At 42.9% G+C, this 18,507-nt stretch overlaps 2 protein-coding genes and 1 long non-coding RNA gene across 3 annotated transcripts; 2 read left to right on the forward strand and 1 right to left on the reverse strand.

Moving 5' to 3' along the window:
* The first annotated feature begins 36 nt into the window (after positions 1-36).
* tmem30c (transmembrane protein 30C) lies at positions 37-3,779 on the forward strand. The gene is made up of 7 exons (XM_037280702.1): positions 37-461; positions 625-741; positions 1,141-1,248; positions 1,320-1,410; positions 2,411-2,557; positions 2,626-2,838; positions 3,056-3,779. The coding sequence occupies exons 1-7, from the start codon at positions 270-272 to the stop codon at positions 3,244-3,246; spliced, it is 1,059 nt and encodes a 352-aa protein (XP_037136597.1). The 5' UTR covers positions 37-269; the 3' UTR covers positions 3,247-3,779.
* Positions 3,780-4,021: 242 nt separating this feature from the next.
* Positions 4,022-14,604, reverse strand: dcbld2 (discoidin, CUB and LCCL domain containing 2). The gene is made up of 15 exons (XM_037280701.1): positions 14,246-14,604; positions 12,470-12,694; positions 12,249-12,386; positions 11,742-11,793; positions 11,589-11,661; positions 8,316-8,449; positions 8,161-8,201; positions 7,849-8,064; positions 7,484-7,608; positions 7,059-7,206; positions 5,916-6,059; positions 5,760-5,853; positions 5,631-5,680; positions 5,422-5,556; positions 4,022-4,917 (listed from the first exon to the last, which is right to left on the reverse strand). The coding sequence occupies exons 1-15, from the start codon at positions 14,349-14,351 to the stop codon at positions 4,565-4,567; spliced, it is 2,034 nt and encodes a 677-aa protein (XP_037136596.1). The 5' UTR covers positions 14,352-14,604; the 3' UTR covers positions 4,022-4,564.
* Positions 12,624-13,964, forward strand: LOC119139759. Its single transcript, XR_005101449.1, has 2 exons — positions 12,624-12,718; positions 13,364-13,964. It is a non-coding gene; the product is annotated as an uncharacterized LOC119139759 (long non-coding RNA).
* Positions 14,605-18,507: the final 3,903 nt, after the last annotated feature.

An 18,507-nucleotide genomic window follows, 5' to 3' on the forward strand; every position in this document is an offset into this window, starting at 1 on the left:
TGAGGATTACAGAAATTTAAATTGTACTGTATGTGTTGTCCAAAACAAAAGCAAAAAAGTCCAACAATAGTAAACAGGAAGAGGCAGTTGATTGTGGTTAATTAATAACAGAACTCAACCGTCCGTCTCTCCACACAGCGAGAGGCCCGTCGTCAAATGTGCACGCGTTTGTCTGTGTGTGTCTTTGCATAGTACTAACACAGGAACAGGAAGCGATCTCAGCCACTTTCACAGAAACCTCGAGCGACGTTCCCCGGGCCGTCGCCGCCATGGCCAAAGCCAAGAGCGGACCCCTGGCCCGTAGGCCCGACAACTCGGCCTTCAAACAGCAGCGCCTGCCCGCCTGGTCACCCATGCTGACGGCTAACACCGTGCTGCCTTTCTTCTACTTCACGGCTGTCATCTGCTTGGTGCTGGGAATTTGGCTTCTGCTCACTGCGCAGAGTGTACAGGAAATCCGGGTGAGTCTGCACCATATTTTTTTTCCTATCTGTACATCTGTGAAAGGTGTTGAAGAAATGTTTTTTTAAGCCGTCAAAGAGGGAGCGTCGAGGAAGGAAGTGGTCAAAGTTTATGTTGTGAACAAGTGTGTCCTCTATTCATAAATCTTTCCTGTCTCCTTAGGTGGATTACACAGACAACGGCGCGTGTGCACGTTGTCACGACATGCGTAAGGATGTGAGCAACGCAGCATTGCCCTGCACTTGTAAACTGTACTTTCCTATGAACAGGGCCTTGAAGGTAACGTGCAAATGATAAGATACATGTGCCTATTATTTACAATAAAAAAAAAAAAAGTTACTTACAGAGGAACATATGCATTTAAAGACCTTCCACTCAGTAAAATTTCGTACCGCTCTGCCAATATATTCCTGTACCCTCGCCATTCTCTGTTTTTTGTTAACTGATTTTGGACTGTGTCATTTCATTTATGAATGGTTGTCGATGTTTTACAATAGCGATTCAAAACAAGTGATTTTATTTGGGGCAACTTCACAGAACACATTGTGCTCCACAGTGGAGGTTTGTGTATGGTAGTTGGTCTCTATTTTTTTTTATTGGTGGTTAACTGGTTAACCAGATTTGATGTGCCCGCAACATCTGTAAGCCACACTGATGTTTGGTCCTCTGCTGTTTCAGGGGGATGTCTTTTTCTACTACGCCCTTCAAAACTTCCACCAGAACCTGCGCAGATATATGGACTCCAGGGATGACGCGCAGATGGTCGGCAGGAAGACCAACCTGAAGGTGCTTTGCAATGCGGTGCCTTGTTTTTAAAATGTATTCATATGTAATTCGGATTTATTGCACTGGTGCAGAAACCCAGTTCGTATTGCAAGCCATTTGCCACCAACGACAAAGGACTGCCTATCGCTCCCTGTGGCGCTGTGGCCAACAGCATCTTTAATGGTAAAGACACACACCTTGGGATATCACCAACGTCCTTTCACAGGATGGCAATGTCACTTGCAAGTTCTGAACTCCTATTTGCACGCTAGTGTCCTACCAAGTGGACTTGAAAGATTTATGTCTAGCATGGATGCTGTTAGCTGACTTTCTTGGTGTTCTTCCTCAGAGAGCAAAATTGTTCTTGAGCCAAATCTTAACAATGGATCATGATTAAGACCATCCCCAGTTACATGTGATCAAATAATGTGTGCGTGAATCATGTGGGTTTTTTTTTCATTTGGCCAAAAGAAATTAGAGTTAATGAAAACAAAACAACAAACCAAACATACTATAACTATAGTACTACTATAACTATAATACTATAACTATAAAATTAACTGAAACTACATTAATAACAATAATACATTCTTTGTTTTTGTCTGACAATTAATTTTCTAAGTGAGCTTTCAGGGTTGATTTTATTTTATTTTTTCCTCGGGATTACCCTACAGATGGACAGAAGGCGTAAAACAATAATTTTGGAATTGCATTGTCGTTTACTTTTGCCATATTACACAATACATTATACTCCACATAAATGATAAAAAAATCAAATACCTAAACTAATAAAGAATAAACTAAAATGATGCTTTTTCAAAAAAAAGAATTTGCTATAAAAATTAAGTTAAACTATTTGAACTTTAAAAAAGTAAATAAAAAAAATATATATAATAAAAAAGTATCAAAAGGATCTGAAACTGTTATAACACGAGTACACTCGAGGAAATGTTTCAGGCGGTGTCACGGTCTTCTGTTTTAATTATTATGGGAGACGTCAGTTGGTGTGATGTGATCAATAGCAACGTCTTGGTGAAGCAGCATGTGGATCACTCCTTAATGTTATTGTACTGAGTATGCGCCTGCGATCAAATAATGTTTGGTGAAGTAACTTACGGCTCATTGCGCATTGGTCAGTATGTTTCTGATGTTTTGATTCGTGACATCTCTTATTCCCCCACAGATTCCTTCAAGTTCGAATATCTTGGCTCTGGTAGTTCCGAATACCCTGTGCCTTTATTACGCAAAGGCATCAGCTGGTACACGGACAAAAACATCAAGTACCGCAACCCGCGGACAGAAAACATGACCTTGGCTGAAGTCTTCCAAGGTATTTCTTTTCATCTATTTTGTGTACTTTCACAAGATGACAGCTTACTAGCATGTGAAACCCGACAGGCACGGCATTACCTCCCTACTGGCACAAGCCAGTCTACGAGCTGGATACACAAGAAGCCATCAACAACGGCTTCATCAATGAAGCGCTCATCGTGTGGATGCGAGAGGCCGCCTTCCCCAACTTCAAGAAGCTCTACGGCATTTTGCTCCGCACCAACAAACCCTTCCAGAGCGGCCTCCCGAAAGGCAACTACAGCGTGGAGATAACCTACAGTATCTTTCTTAAAGGAGACATGCTTTCTGTTTTAACAACCACCTCACAATTTTATGCAGTTTATAGGAGTTTTATTAAAAAGTCCCAATCACCGTCGTATTTTCAGAAATAGGCAACGGACGTATTTCCAGAACTAGTTAACCACAATGAACCTTTTTACCTTTATTTTCATGATCAATCTGTTTGCCCCCCTTGACTCTCAACCCTTCCCTCCAGACTACCCCGTGCAGTACTTCCGAGGCAGGAAGCAGGTGGTCCTGACCACGTTGAACTGGTTCGGCGGTCCCAACCGGTTCCTGCCCATCGCTTACTTGATCACCAGCAGTCTGGTCCTGCTGGCAGCCATTGGGCTCACTGTCGTCTGGTGGAAGTTTGGGAAGGATGGGAAGAACATGGGTGAGTTATGAATAAGCAGCAGAGTCTATGTCAACAAAACAAAAATGAAATGAATTGTGCCAAATATTGGTTGATACAACATTTGTATTGCATCTCATGTTATGTTAACGTGAGTAGAAACTGATTTTACGCCAAAAGGTGTGCATATTTACTAATCATTTTATACTGAAATGTATTTTTTGTTGACTTTAAAATCTTGAGACACTTAAATGCCACATATTAGTGGTGGATTGTATGCAGTATGCAAATTGTGAAGTAAACTTAAAAACCATTTCAGTTGTCCTTACAGGAAATTACCTTGTGGAAATAGCAGTCAATTTCAATAATTAAAGCCTTATTTTTATTGCCCACTTGCTTTCAATTGGCTTTATTCACTTCTATGTAGCAATATTCTGACCCCATGTATAGCTTCAGTGTGTTGTATACCCAGAATCAAATTGGATTTAGGATAGGATGTTGATAGAATGTATGTGGAAAAAGTAAAAATTAATTGCTTTTTATGTATGTAATGATGGGACCACTAAATAAAATCTAATTAAATGTGCATTAAATCTAATATAATTAAATCTATACATATAAACATGTATGAAATGAATTAAAAATGTCAAAACAAAAATAGGCAATACAAAACAATATAAAGTCGAGTGCTAAAAGTTTCAGAGAACAGGAAAAAAATGTAATGACTGAACATAATGAAAGTATTGCACTTTAATTCGTACCACCAGACAATAAATTGGACTAATGCAAAGCAATGCCCAAAATAAAACCACAGTAATGTCACACCTCTCTTACTCATCAAAAATGTACTTTATTTCTCACATTAAGACTTTAAAAAGTTCATTCTGCTGAGCTGCGACGCAAACAAAAATAGGCAACATTTGGTCTGCAGAAGCGGCATGGGGTGGGCAGCGGGTGGGCTTATCAGCAGGATTCCAAAATAAATATCAGTAAAAAAAAAAATCACTTGGGAATTCTTCGAGGTTTGCGGCGACGGAATCACACAAGCAGTAACACAAGTTCAAGTTACGCTTTCAAAGACAACGCGTACCGTGGACAACGAAGCTAAGGAGGAATTTTTGTTTTCCGTCATCACCTTTGTAACAAGATCGTTTTTTTTTTTTTAATCACAGTTTCACAAAAGCAAGAATCACAGATTAGAAAAAACAGTAGTCGGCGCGCTCGTCTTGTGAGCTACGCGCAGCGCGAAAAAACAAACATTCATTTCTGCGCTTTCAGTGATCCGACTGGAATGGCGCCAACGCAAGCGGATCCAACTCGCCGTCTGTACACGATAGACATCTCCGGATAAAAGCTCAGGTAGTTGGCCAATCACGCGCCCCCTTCGGCTCTGTTGGTGCCGCACTGGGGCACCTGATAGGTGGGGTCGTGTCCCGTGGCGGTTTTGGGTGTGTCGTATGCCGACTGGCTGCCATCTGTCCGTGCCAGCAGCAATGTGGCGGGCGCGGCTCCTGACAAATGGCGGCCCATGTCCACCACGATGGGCGTGGCGTACTCAGCCCCCGAGGCGGGCAGGGGCTCCGCGTAGGCGTGATAGACATCTGGGGAGATGGGGGCGTCGTACAGGTCGGGGTCGCTGTAACTCGGGTCGGGACTCTCGTCGGGTTTAAAGGTGGACCGGGCACCCAGTGTTGTTACGCCGCTCACCAGGGGCTCTGCGTATTCTGTACAAAAGCAATCAATGAAAATGATAAGATCATCAACATTGTCTCATAAGCATCTACAATTTTTTTCTTTGTTTTTTGATTCAAATTTAATTTGATGGTGCATGTTTTTTATTAGACAGCATAACCATATTTATAAGAAAATATTTTTTGGAATGTTGCGTTAAAAACATGTAGACCACTGCCACCTGCTGGTATGTTCCTTTACTAGTAGCTGCACAGTAGACTCCAATAAGACTTCTTTCAAACAAAGCTTTTGCAACAATAGTCAAGAATGTCAGAGGACTAGACAGTCTATCAGTTGCAGTTCATACTTAGTTTTTAGAAGGAGCCTGTTAAATGTTGAAATTATTATTTATTAGGAGGTCTTACCTGAAAGCAATACTTCAGTAAAAGTACATGAAAATAATTTTGGTACAATTTGCAGTCACCTTGTAGAATATTAGTAAAAGAAATACAAGTAGAATGATGGCATTTATTTCAAAGCGGCGCCACAACTGGTACCTGCGGGTTCGGCGTGCAGTCTCGGAACGGCGCCCCTCGCCGTAAGCCGGCCCACCTCGCTGCTGCTATAGCGGACAGAGTCCTCCACCTCCACCATTTTGGACGGCAGTAACTGCTTCATACTTTTCCACCAGTCTGCAAGGAAAACAGCAAATTCTAAATTGGAAGTTGTCAGAGACGACGGCAAAAAAATGAGGGCGATGACACACCAGTGCGATTCCAGTGAGGAAGATCATACGTTCCTTCGGAGCTCTTCTTCCTGTAAACCGAGATGCCGAGTCATAAAAACAATGTGGTTGTTTTTTGTTTTTGACAAGTCATGATGAGAGAATACTCACCGGCTCCTCCAGTGCCAAGCACATACCACCAGCAAGATGAGTGCTGTCAACACCATGACCAAAACAGGCACAAGGACAGCAGCCAGCGCCACATCTGAGCTCCAAAAGAAGGATTACAATTAACTTACTGACTTTTATTTTATTTTTCAAACGTACCTTTGCCAGTGAGAGGCGGCATGGTGGTGTTTCTGATATCCGGAGGTGGTGTGGTCTTGCTGAAGGTACGTGGGCGTTTTGTGGCTGCCGGGCGTGGGGTGAAACGGGGAGGCGGGACCATCCTGGGCTCCATAGCCTTCCTCGCTGCGGAGAACATCTGACACTTGAGCTACCTTATAACCAGTCGCTATGCTTCTCTTTGTAAAGGTGAATCCTGATTGAGCGTCTATTTTCACCGGAAGACATGTTTTGTTTGGGGGACGATTTTGTTACGAGCAACACCATTAAGTAGCGCAGTTTGATTGACAAAAATTGACGTCGTGTCTGATGAATTCACACCGTACCAAATCTTTGCAATTTCACCCATTTGTGTTTTCAGATTAATACTGCATTTGTGGAAGATGAGTTAAGCAGCGACATTCGCCCATTATTATTCATCTCAGGGGGCAGCCATATTGCCACTTGCTGTCGATTGAAAATAACATCACAGGTTCTAGGTGGCGACTGTGATGTCATTTCGAGTTGACAGCAAGTGGCAAAATGGCCGCCCCCTGAAATGGCTACAACCAGGTAGATTTTCCCGTTTAATCCATATTCCGCAAACGAAACATTAATCACACCACTTTGTTTTGACTAGTTGGGCTGCACTTAACATTCTTACAAAACAAATATTTAGGTTAACTCCCCATTTAAAGCCATGTCTAATAATATAAAAATATACTTTGCCACCATATTGGGGCCAAAGAACTGAGATATTTCTGTAGGTTATCAGTCTTTTGCCTCTTATTATAGAAAACAATATTTTGCTGCCATCAGGTGGCATTTATAGGCAAATACTAAACATTATAGGCTGGCTTTAATTAATTGCAGATTTTTCATGACAGGGCTCTGCCTTTAACACTGTATACCAATTCAAACCATGCCAATTGGTAAAACCTGGTCAGAAGAAAATGTACCAAACTGAATCAAAAGGTACCGTGGGCAAAGAAACTTAACGTTTTTTTTGATATGTTAAAGATACCTAGAACAATACATAAACCGTACCACTCACACAGCATCATAAACGGTGCCGTTTGGTAAACACGGGAAAGTGAGCTGGCATTAAAATAAAAGCACCACCCCTGTTGAGCATTTTGCTCTCACCTAAAGACACTTGGCATCCGAGCAGCTCCACCTTGATAGCGATCCTCTGCTGCCACCAGGTTGGATTAATCCTCAGGTAGCGCGCCTCGATGGGGGGGATGAAATTATTCCTGACCTCATCCTGGTAGTTGATGTTGCCTTGGAAAATCTGAAATCACAACAAAAGTCTCCAGAATCCCAATGGTGACATTCCCAGAACAGGCCGCTTAATCCATATCTATTCATTATTAAAAGCCACGTGCCCATCCAAGCACTCTACTCAAACCACTCATTTCCTGAGAAACCATGAGTCAATACTCGTTGCTATGGCAACAGAGCCAAGTCTGCAACCCCTCGGCCATCTAAAGAACCATTTTTTTCCTGTCAATTTGCTCAACATGGATGCCGGTGACGTTATTGATGAACCGATTAGCTGCTAGTGTTACCATGTCTTGCGTGGAGTTGGCTTCCTTGTAGCACAGCCACCGCTCGCCGTCGTGACTGAAAAGGACGCGGTATGCCGACACGTAGTACGGGTATTCCCTCAGCGTAGAGCCTGTGCTGGTGATGCCTTCACGCAACAAAAAAAGAAAATATCATTTTACTACAAAGAAGAAAAGGCTTCACACATGCTTGATAATCATTTCAGATTTTTTTTTTTTTAAATGTCTGGGACAACCAGTGTTACAGCTACTGAGTTATCAAGGGACCGAGCTCTGATACAAGTAGCATAAAAAAAAAACATGAGCAATAGACGTCATTTGAAAAGGTTTCAAATGCGCCTTTTGGGATATTTTGGTTGCCTCTGTACCTGTGATCCTCTTCTGTCGTTTTAGGTCCACCTGCAGCCACTGGTGTTGGTCGTTGTGGGAGGGCGCCCAGGGCAGCCCCGCCTTATTTAGCCGAGCTCCCGACGGCGCCCACACGCTGACCTGACCCGCCACGTCATTCCACTCCCACACGGACGAGGCGGAGATCTGAATATCTGCCACACCACCGGACCCTAATCCCAGCGTTCCATAGCAGCCTGAAAGCAGTAATTCCAAAAATATTTTTTTCTTAAGGGGGGGGGGGGGGGGGGGGGGGGTATCCTTTTACATTGTTCAAGTCATGTGACACATACCGTTTGTCCTAAAGGTGAAGAGACTGTTTGACAGTGTTCCTCTGAGGGACAATAAAAAGTACATTAGTGGTGACAAATCCACATTTTCTTCCAATTTCTGTAAAGCCAGGCTTCCGAATACATTTTGTTCATGTGCGATTCTTTTTCTTTCTTACCCAGTGGACGTGACGTTGTTGGCCAGTGTGCCCTTATACTGCGGGATCCCTTTACTGCTAACCACATGGATCCTGCCCCCCACGGCGTTGGATACCACGCCAGCGTGCACAGCAGCCAAACACAGCGGAGATGACTAGACAGGTATGATAGAGAGACAAAAATATCGATGAAGAATGTTGTCATTCACACATCAGGGTTTCCCAACCCAAAACAATCAACCTTCAGTTGTATGAGCCTACTTGATCTGGGACTGGAAATTGTTTAGGTGCTGCTGTGTTGGTTGGCAAAAGACAAGCTGTTCTAGTTATTTTGTAAAATTAATATATCGTCAAAGTACAACAGACATAGCAACTTTCATTCAAAACTGATGAGAATAAAAATAAAATAATAGGATTTTAAAAAGGCGGGGGGGTTGGACGTTCATAAACCATGCTGATTCGTTTTTTTAATCTATAGAATACATTCTGTACATAATGAAAGAAAATAAAGATAAAAATACATAGATAAAAGTGAGTATTTATCCATCCATCGCCTAGTGGAATCGAACCCGCACCCTCCTAACTGTAAGGCAGACGTGCTAACCAGTGCCCCACTGAGCCGCCTAATGAATATTTAATTACACAAAATATCAAATTTTAAAAAATCATAATTGTATATAGTAAATAATACATACATAAAAAAATGCACATATATAGAATAACTATCTGACCATTATTTTTAATTATAGAAAATGAAAATCTTATAAATACTTTAAGTTAAATCAACACATCTGACAGTGAAAATAAAAACGAAGCATTTCTCATGAGGACTGTGCATGATTTCAAGCGCGTGATGATATTCACACTGCGGCAGATGGGATGCCTATGACTCGCTGTGATGTCACATCTATTTGGTGAGAACGCTCGAGTGTCTCAGGTAGTGAATCACCCAGCCGGATGCATTCCAATTTCAATGTGCTACCCTAAACACAAAAGAGAGCCTTCCTGGGAACAGCTGGGATTTTTCTTTTTTTCTTTTTTAATGGCTGGAAAAGGCCAACCGGAGGAATTTGGCGCTAACGAGTTGTGAGCCGACCCCGCGGAGTGACGAGTGTGTTTACACACATGTACTTATTCACATGCACGCCGCAGGCAATCAACACTTGCCCAATAACTGCTTCAAATTTCCCATACACATACGCCACTTCCCGAACTATGTTTAAGTGGGCTGGCCATAGCTGCGTTAGCGCTAAAAAAACTGTGTGACATCTTAAAACCACACGACACAATCATCATTCGCCTGCAAATCACACAGCAAAACTATATCACACCATCCCTAAAAAATATGCATTTAATCCAGCAATAGCCTGGATGTTATTTTCACTGGCGGAGGCAAAACTTCATCCTGGCAAATTAAACTTTGTCAATTAATACAGCTGGACCCTGCATGTGGCGGCCTCTCACTGAGTCAGCTGGGATGGGCTCCTAGATGGATGTTTAGTTTCTCACTCCAGAGACCCAACTAGGCGTACAAAAGATATTCAAATGATGGCACCTTATTAGTATCTGTCAATAAAACGGCACTACACTGAATTAAATCAAATTGTATCGCTTGAAGGTCAACTGGAGAGCTGCACCCTGCCGCCAACGCAGTGTCAATGTGTCAGGCCTCCGTAATAATATGATGGTGATGGGAGGAGACACACACATGCATACATACATAGACACACACATACCGTATATGACACGCAGACACAGTGAGGTGTTGTCCAGCATGTCAGCTGCACTGAGTCACTCTCCGAGAACACGCCGCAGCTGTACTGGATTAGGAGCGCTTTTCTTCTGGGCCAAAGTATTATCTCACCTCCGTTTCACCCCTCTGACCCGGACCCTCCTCTATTCCTAAGGGGCGCCCCACTCCCTCCAAATCCAGCCCATTACCACCACCTACCCCTCCCCTCCTTCGTTCTCCCGTCACTCGGCGAACACCCTCCTCCTTCAGTCGAATCATGCGGTGGTGACATCATCGCACCCCCGCAAAGTCAGATACCGAAAAGAAGAGACCGGCTTACAACACAAATTCCATTCGGAATATTCTGCTCGGATCAAGCCCCTTCCCATCAAGATTTATTTTGAATGTCATGTCGAATGTTAATCCAAGCGTGACGCATAAACACGCAAGTACTAATTAGATCATTAGTTTTAGTGTCCATGAAAACACTGTATCTGATCAAAATTTGAATCCAAACTCTGATGGGATTGAAAAAAAAAAGAAGAAAGAAACAGCCACTGTAGTCATCATTGACTTTGCTTAATTTCATTTTGACTTGACATTTCTCAGCATTTACACTCAATTTTTTGTAACTACTAATTGTTGGGGTGTATTTGAAATGAACAAGTTGCTTTGATATGCTTTGACGTAGTAATCACATTTTTAAGTTCTCTATTCATTTCTTTCTTTGGCACTTTGACTACTATAGCAACATTCACATGAACTGCAGCTACTAACCCTAAGATTGATTTCAATCGAATTTACAAATCATAATGCGATGTACAAGCCAAATTTTTAGGCCTATATTCATTTCTTTCTTTTGGCATTTTGACTTGCTGTCTACATTTCTCAGCATTCAACAATAGTTGAATAAAGTCACATAGTTTAATGAAAGAAAGACAATGCTATAATTTATAACGGGTAATTTGACATTTGTGAGTCACTTTGTGGCATTTACTAGCCTAACGTGAGCGACATGTACCAGCGTGTCCTGACGAACCAGATGTCAGTTGGCGTTTTAACGCGCCAACTGCAGTAAATCGCATCAGTCCCAGCTTATTGCGTTAGCGTTCCGGTTAACTAGATAGCGGACCGAAATGAAATAGGTCAGTTGGAATCAAAACAGACAGAAAGCTAATAAGCGTGGGAGTGACAACCACATTGGGGAAAAACAACAAGAGACGGATTTCGAGCATTTCAAGAGGCGCTCGATATCATATCGATTTGAGTTCAATATTAAATGTAGAACAAAATTTTTGTTTTAATATTTAAAAATCATTTTAATGCATTAACACTGTTAAAAGGTTACTTTGTACAGTGAATACGATTTTTTATTTATTCCCTAAACCTTTAAATGTTTTGGTCTTTCCGGTGCTGATAATTCCCCAGATTTAAACAATACTTCCGGCAGTTCTGGGTCGTCGTGCGAAATGTGCTATATGATAACCACAGTGACTCTACAAGATTTCTATGGAGAAAATGTGTCCTGATTTATAATTGGCAAAAAAGAAACTTTTGATCACCTCTCGGTATCCAGTCGGTATCGTTCCGGAAACCTCCTCTGTTGACGTCAAGCATCCGGCTGGACAGTATTTGCTTGGGAAGAGAGAGAATGAAAATGAACGTCAGACAAAAACAAGCCAACCTTATTGCTACTCAAATTTCAAGGTGTTTACCTAAACTCCGCCTCGGGGAAATCACTTCCTTTGTGTAGGCATGTGATGAGATCTAGAGTAAACAATGTCAGAACAGGTTAAGGTCAACAATCGACAACAATTAGCGTCATGTTGTCTTACAAGCATTTTCGACAGTTGTGCTCGAGCCAGCGCCTTTCCAGGAAGTGTTGAATTTTAAATCACAATACATATAATACAACCTGCCACTAGCAGTTTGTGTGCATTCTGTTCCCACTAAATTTGAGTATAAATGCTTTTTTTGTCTATATTGGCCCTGTAATTGACTTTATATTAGAGTAAGACAGTTCGTCTTTCTTACAGCATCTCCAGTTGGTCCAAAATGTGCACATTATCCCAATTCAGGCTCCGAGAATTTTTTTTAGAGATTATTTAAAGATACTTCTATTTGTTTTCAAATCTTAAAATGGCCCTTTGCAGCTTATCTCTAACGAAGAAACATTCCTATTCGATGGCTTTCGATAACAAAAAGTATGAAGGGAGGTTTACCTGTGTGTTCTGTGGTGGAGTAGGACAGGTAGAATCCACGTCCAGTGTGATGTCTCCCGCTCATGAATTGTACTGTGATTTGATTGCCAGCGGACTCTATTAGTTTGTTCACCTTCACGTTCAAGCCGCAGTACTTCGCTGTCGTATGACAAAAGTCATGTTATTCAAAAAACTATGTAATAGGTTTTTTCTTCAAAAGAAAAGCATGAGCGTCCACTTACCAATTTCGCTCCTGGTAGGTCCGATGCCATTGTACAGGCGGAGGTAGTTGACCTGGCAGTCACCGTCGTCAATGTCCAGCTCAGCGAAGCAGAAGTGGATCCTGGTGCCAGGGGGCACGCTGATCTCCCACTCGCAGACCGTGTTGTTGGGGTACGGCCCCGGGTAGCCCAGCGACGACAGCGTCCCACTACTCGGGCCCAGCACTGTGGGTCCGCAGCCATCACCTGCACAAAAACAACAATCAACAGGTGACTTTTTGCGACACTTCTCCCCTCAATTGATAATACATGATCTTGTAACTCACTAGAGCATAAAAACTGTTTCTTTGGCTATTTAGCAACTCATTTTCCAGCTAACCTCCAACATGATCCAGTACCTCACAAACCTCAGTTAAGGATTAATTTAAGCTTTTCCTTTGGCTTTTTTTTTTTTTTTCACGTCAGTTATTCCGAAAGATGGACAGCCATTGTGCACAACACACAATTTTTCACCAAATCCAGAAAGGTCAGCAGAGATCATTAAATAACTAACTTGTGGCGTTAGCTCTTTCTTTGTATTTTTTTTGCAACACGACATCCAGAGAACTGCCGTTGTGCATGATGTCACATGTGAAATCTGGAGAGACCAGCATATCTGGTCAGACTTCAGTTTAGCAATGTTTCCACGTCCTTGGCTTTTTTTACAACCCTTATGCCACAACAATGGTCATGCAAGACCAATCTATTCACATTATTTCCTATGGGAATGTTTAAGTCAAAGACTTGTTTTTGAACTCGGAGGATCCACTGTAATCCCTTTTGCAGCTGCAAAACACGAGCTAACCGTAAGCGATTCATCAAAAAGTGCAACTTAAGTCAAGTTGTGACCTTAAAGACTTTTTTTTTTTTGTACAGGGGGAGCTGAAGTGTGTTTATCTGTGTTATGCAAGAGCTTCTCGGTGGACATTATCCAGCTGAAGAGGACAAAAACAAAAGCCTCTTTCCCAGCTCTGACTCACTGCAATGTTCACCAGCAGCTCATGTTACCTTCCTAATAACTCACAAGACTACTTTTAAACCAACTGTCCCCCTTATGGCCGTTAGGTATCACATTAGTTGCAAGACGTTTGAGCTGCAATTATAAATTATGACAATTTTGTCCACGTGTTTACAGTAATGCCCCCCCCCACACACACACACACACAGTTTAACCCACCCCCAAACTTCACTCACCTGAGTTTGCCTATTAAAATGTAACCCTCATTTTGCTCAAACGTGCCCGAAGCAGATCCAAACATATTAAATGCAAAATTTATGTTTGCAAAGCACCGTAAACACGTGGAAACATGAGCAACTAGTGTGATTGGAGCTGGGGGGGAAAGGCCACAACATGCCCGACATGTGCTGCTGTCTCGTATTGGCGAAAAAGCAGCGATGCCCCTTTAACACTTGGAGCCTTTCGAAAGATCCGTTCTCCATTTGATCATTTCATAGAAGTTGTGGGTGATCATCTGCATCTTAAATTATTCTACGAACGCTTTACTTGAAATCGGCGATCGTGAAAGCCCCCAAGCGGTCCGCGTGCCGAAAGAAAACAGCGTGAACAAAACCGGTTCTCCTGGTTTGAGCGCAACGAATGCATGGCGGCGGCTTGCGGAAAGCGGTTGAAAACCAAACGGAATTCCGCCCACCAAAATGGCCATGTTAGGACACAAGTCAACTGTTGGGTGCATTAGGAAGGCAATTTGTGTGTTCCCCCACTTCTCACAGCACTCACTGCGGACTTTTCGCACCCACCTTTCTGCGCCCTGCAGCCTTCCGCGGTGAGGATGATGACGAGGATCGACAGGACGAGAACCCCGGCCCCTGTCGGCCCCCTGCCCACCATTACCGCTCCTTCCATAGTAGCAGCCTGCAGTCCAAATGCATACTGCTCGCTTCTGGAGCGCCGGTCGCACACTGCTCCGATCGAAGTGGACCACGCGGGCCGACGTTTAGATCCACGCGAGCGGATCCGAGTGTGGCTTGTCCACCCCACCCCCGTGGATGTTATTCTGCCCCGCTATGATGATCCAGTGATTCGCGACTCTTGGTATGGAGGTTAGCACACATACAGCCACAAGCAATCTAAAGGGGCTACTTCCTCCATTAAAGCTCCACCCCCTGGAACTCGCTCACGCACATTTGACACCCCCGCAAGTCCAAAGGGCAAATCCACCTTGAAATTTATTTGGCCCCAGGAGAAATACAGTCACTTCCAAAGGCAATTTTGTTTTTGTTTCATACTGAAGACTACATTTGGGTTCCGGATCAATTGATGAACATGAGATCAAAGTTGTATTTGTGTTATTTACCGTTTTTTTCCATGTATAATGTGCCCCCATGTATAATACGCACCCTAAAAATGGCATGTCGATGCTGGAAAAAAGCCTGTACCCATGTATAATACGCACCCAAATTCACCCAAAGTCCCAATGATCGTCACACACGCATCTGGGTGTGGTGAAATTTGTCCTCTGCATTTGACCCATCCCCGTGTGATTTTGATCCATCCCTTGGGGGAGAGGGGAGCAGTGAGCAGCAGCGGAGGCGCGCTCGGGAATCATTTGGTGATCTAACCCCCCAATTCCAACCCTTAATGCTGAGTGCCAAGCAGGGAGGCAATGGGTCCCATTTTTATAGTCTTTGGTATGACCCGGCCGGGTTACTTAAGTCCGTAAACGTAAAATTATTTCAGAAAAAAGATCATCTTTGGGAACAACCGGATGTTATTCTGCCGGTCAGTATCACTGCGCATGCAGTAGCAAACTCAATAGCGAAGAAATATGTGAGACTCTCAACGGGATCACCAATATTTGAGTGATGTTCCAGTTATTTATCACAATTAGTTTACCAAGTCTGTGTTTTGAGTTCCTCCAATAAACCCTGGTCCAAGCTGCACTTGGTCGCCCCACTCCTTTCCACACTCCATCTGTGACAAGATTTTCTTCAAAAATTGTTGTACCATGATTTTCTTCCAAAAAAAAAATTAAATAAAAATTTTACCCATGTATAATGCGCACCCCAGATTTTAGGACAATAAATTAGTTCAATTTTGCGCATTATACATGTGAAAAAAACGGTACATTCTGGATGAACAACTCAGGACAAAGTGCCATTTGTTTGAAACCACGGTGAGCAAAAGTATTGGAACGTGTGACAGCTGGGTGTTTCTAATTGCTCAGGTGTTGCCTTTTAGACGGCTTGCTTCAACGTTGCATAGTGCTTGTTAGTATAATGTGTGCTCCATTTGATGGTAGGCAAAAATGAAGACCACGGATCTGCAAAAAAGCAAACGATTTTGAAGGTAAGAGAACATCAATGCAAGGAAATTTGGAATGCCCTGAAACAAACTACTTGTGTACTGAGCAACATACTTTGAATAAACACATTGACAGGCCATACCAAAGGATGCAAACCACTAATCGGCAAAAAGAATCAAAGGCCAGATTATGCAAAGTAACTGTACAGTGATGAGCCACAAAGGGGTGATGAGGCCAACATTAACATCGAGCAAAGTGATGGAAATGCCAGAACATATTATAAAGAACGTTTTGACTTTGATTTAAATTGAAAATAGGTTATGTTTCAATACAAAAGTTATATTATTGAGTAATTCCAGTAAAAAAAATGTCATTCATCCAACTTTGTTCGACAGTAAGATCAGTGAAATAATCAAACTTCTTCATTGCTTTGCTGCAACCTAATGTCCATATTAAACTGATGATTTATTGTCCCATGTACAGCACCACAAAGTAGACTGAATTGGTCCAAACATTTGTTTTGGAAAGTCACTGGAGTGAGGAGTTCACATTTTCTGACTGAATTGGTCCAAACATTTGTTTTGGTAAATCACTGGAGTGAGGAGTTCACATTTTTTGTCACTGTCATGCAACGCTGGCATTCCATCAAAACATTCTGCTTCTAAGCATCATGACTCATCGGGAAGATTGCCCTTTTATTATTTTTATTTTTCATTTTACAAGATGACATAATGACATGTTTCCAGCTGGATTCCATTTAGCTGCTGTCACACCAAAAGTCCATGCTAAGTGGAAATTAAAAACATCCCCCGCCAAACGTAAAGAAAGATTTAAAAATTACACCAATGGAAAATTTAGATTTAAACATGAGGAGTGCATTCAAAATTCCATTTCGAACCTTAGACTCTGTGAGGCAGACATGCTCACCGCTAGTCCAACATGTTGTCATTCTTATCATGAAATAATAAAAATGTTTTATTGTAAAACATTTTTGTTAAACCCCACTATCATCAAATTGTTAAACTGATCATGTAGTTATGTATATGGTATGAGTCTGGAAATATTTCATTACATTAAAAATACCAACTATACCAATAACATTAAAAATAAATTGTAATTTAATTAAATGTTAAAATTATTTACGCATTAATTTGTTTTTATAGTTAAGTACCCAATTATACCAATTACGCCCAATACCCGTGGCACTTACGCCCATCGTCATGAAGTGCTTTGAGCGGCTTGTCTTGGAGCACATCCGGTCAGTTCTCCCTCCCACCATTGACCCCTTCCAGTTTGCGTACCGAGCCAAACGGTCCTCTGAGGATGCCATCTGCTCTGCCCTCCACTCGGCCCTCACCCACCTGGAGGGGAAGGACTCGTATGTGAGGTTGCTGTTTGTGGACTTCAGTTCTGCCTTCAACACCATTGTGCCGCAGCGTCTCATCAGCAAACTTGACAAGCTGGGCCTCAGTACCGGCCTCTGCAACTGGCTACTGGACTTCCTCTGTCAGAGGCCACAGGTGGTACGTGTTGGCGACAAGATCTCCGCCAGCATCACGCTGAGCACAGGGGCCCCCCAAGGCTGCGTGCTCAGTCCGCTGCTCTTCACCCTCCTGACGCATGACTGCGCTGCCACCTGCAGCGGCAACCGCATAGTGAAGTTTGCTGACGACACGACTCTGGTGGGTCTCATCACCAAGGGAGACGAGACTCAATACAGGCTGGAGGTTGACCTTCTGACCGCGTGGTGCAGGGACAACAACCTCCTGCTAAACGTCGACAAGACCAAGGAGATTGTCGTTGACTTCCGGAAGGGTCACGCCCAACACCTGCCGCTGACCATCGACGGTGCTGTGGTGGAGAGAGTGAGCAGCGCCAGGTTCCTGGGGGTGCACATCAGTGAGGATCTCTCCTGGTCCACCAACACCGCGTCGCTGGCGAAGAAGGCCCAGCGCCGCCTGTACTTCCTTCGGAAACTCAGGCGAGCGGGGACTCCTCCGGCCGTCATGACTACTTTTTACCGCGGCACCATTGAGAGCGTCCTCTCCAGCTGTATTGCTGTCTGGGGTGGCAGCTGCACTGACCAAGACTTGAAGGCCCTGCAGCGCATTGTGAAAACGGCTAGTAAGACTATTGGTGCTTCTCTCCCCTCCTTGAAGGACATTTACACCTCCCATCTCACTCGCAAGGCGACCAAGATTGTGAGTGATGTGAGTCACCCCGCTCACTCTTTGTTTGAACTTCTGCCCTCTGGGAGGCGGTACAGGAGCCTGCGCTCCCGCACCACCAGACTTTCCAACAGCTTCGTACTCCAGGCTGTTAGGATCCTGAACTCGCTCCCCCTTTCAGCGTAGCGTCCTGTTCTTGCTGTATGCTCACTGGCTCGGTTTTGCCCCTCATATTCAATGGGTTATTGGTCTGTTTTTATTCATCGCTCATTTTATTTTATTTATTATTTATTTCTTCTTGTTTTTGTTTTGTGTCGCCTACTTGTATGTCTCGTCACCGTGGGATGGAGGAAACGGAATTTCGGTTTCTTTGTGTGTCTTGACATATGAAGGGATTGACAATAAAGCTGACTTTGACTTTGACTTTGAATTACAGATTACTTAAAGCATTTAATTGAATTCAAAATAAGTTCTCAGAAATACAAGTCTATGCATTATTAATACATTATGTATTTTTTTACAAGTGATGTTAAATTAATAATGTATAGTACAGTAAGAATTAGAACAAAATACTTTTTTTCACACTATT

The sequence above is a fragment of the Syngnathus acus genome, chromosome 21, assembly GCF_901709675.1.
Source record: "Syngnathus acus chromosome 21, fSynAcu1.2, whole genome shotgun sequence".
In the NCBI taxonomy this organism is placed as follows: Eukaryota; Metazoa; Chordata; class Actinopteri; order Syngnathiformes; family Syngnathidae; genus Syngnathus; species Syngnathus acus.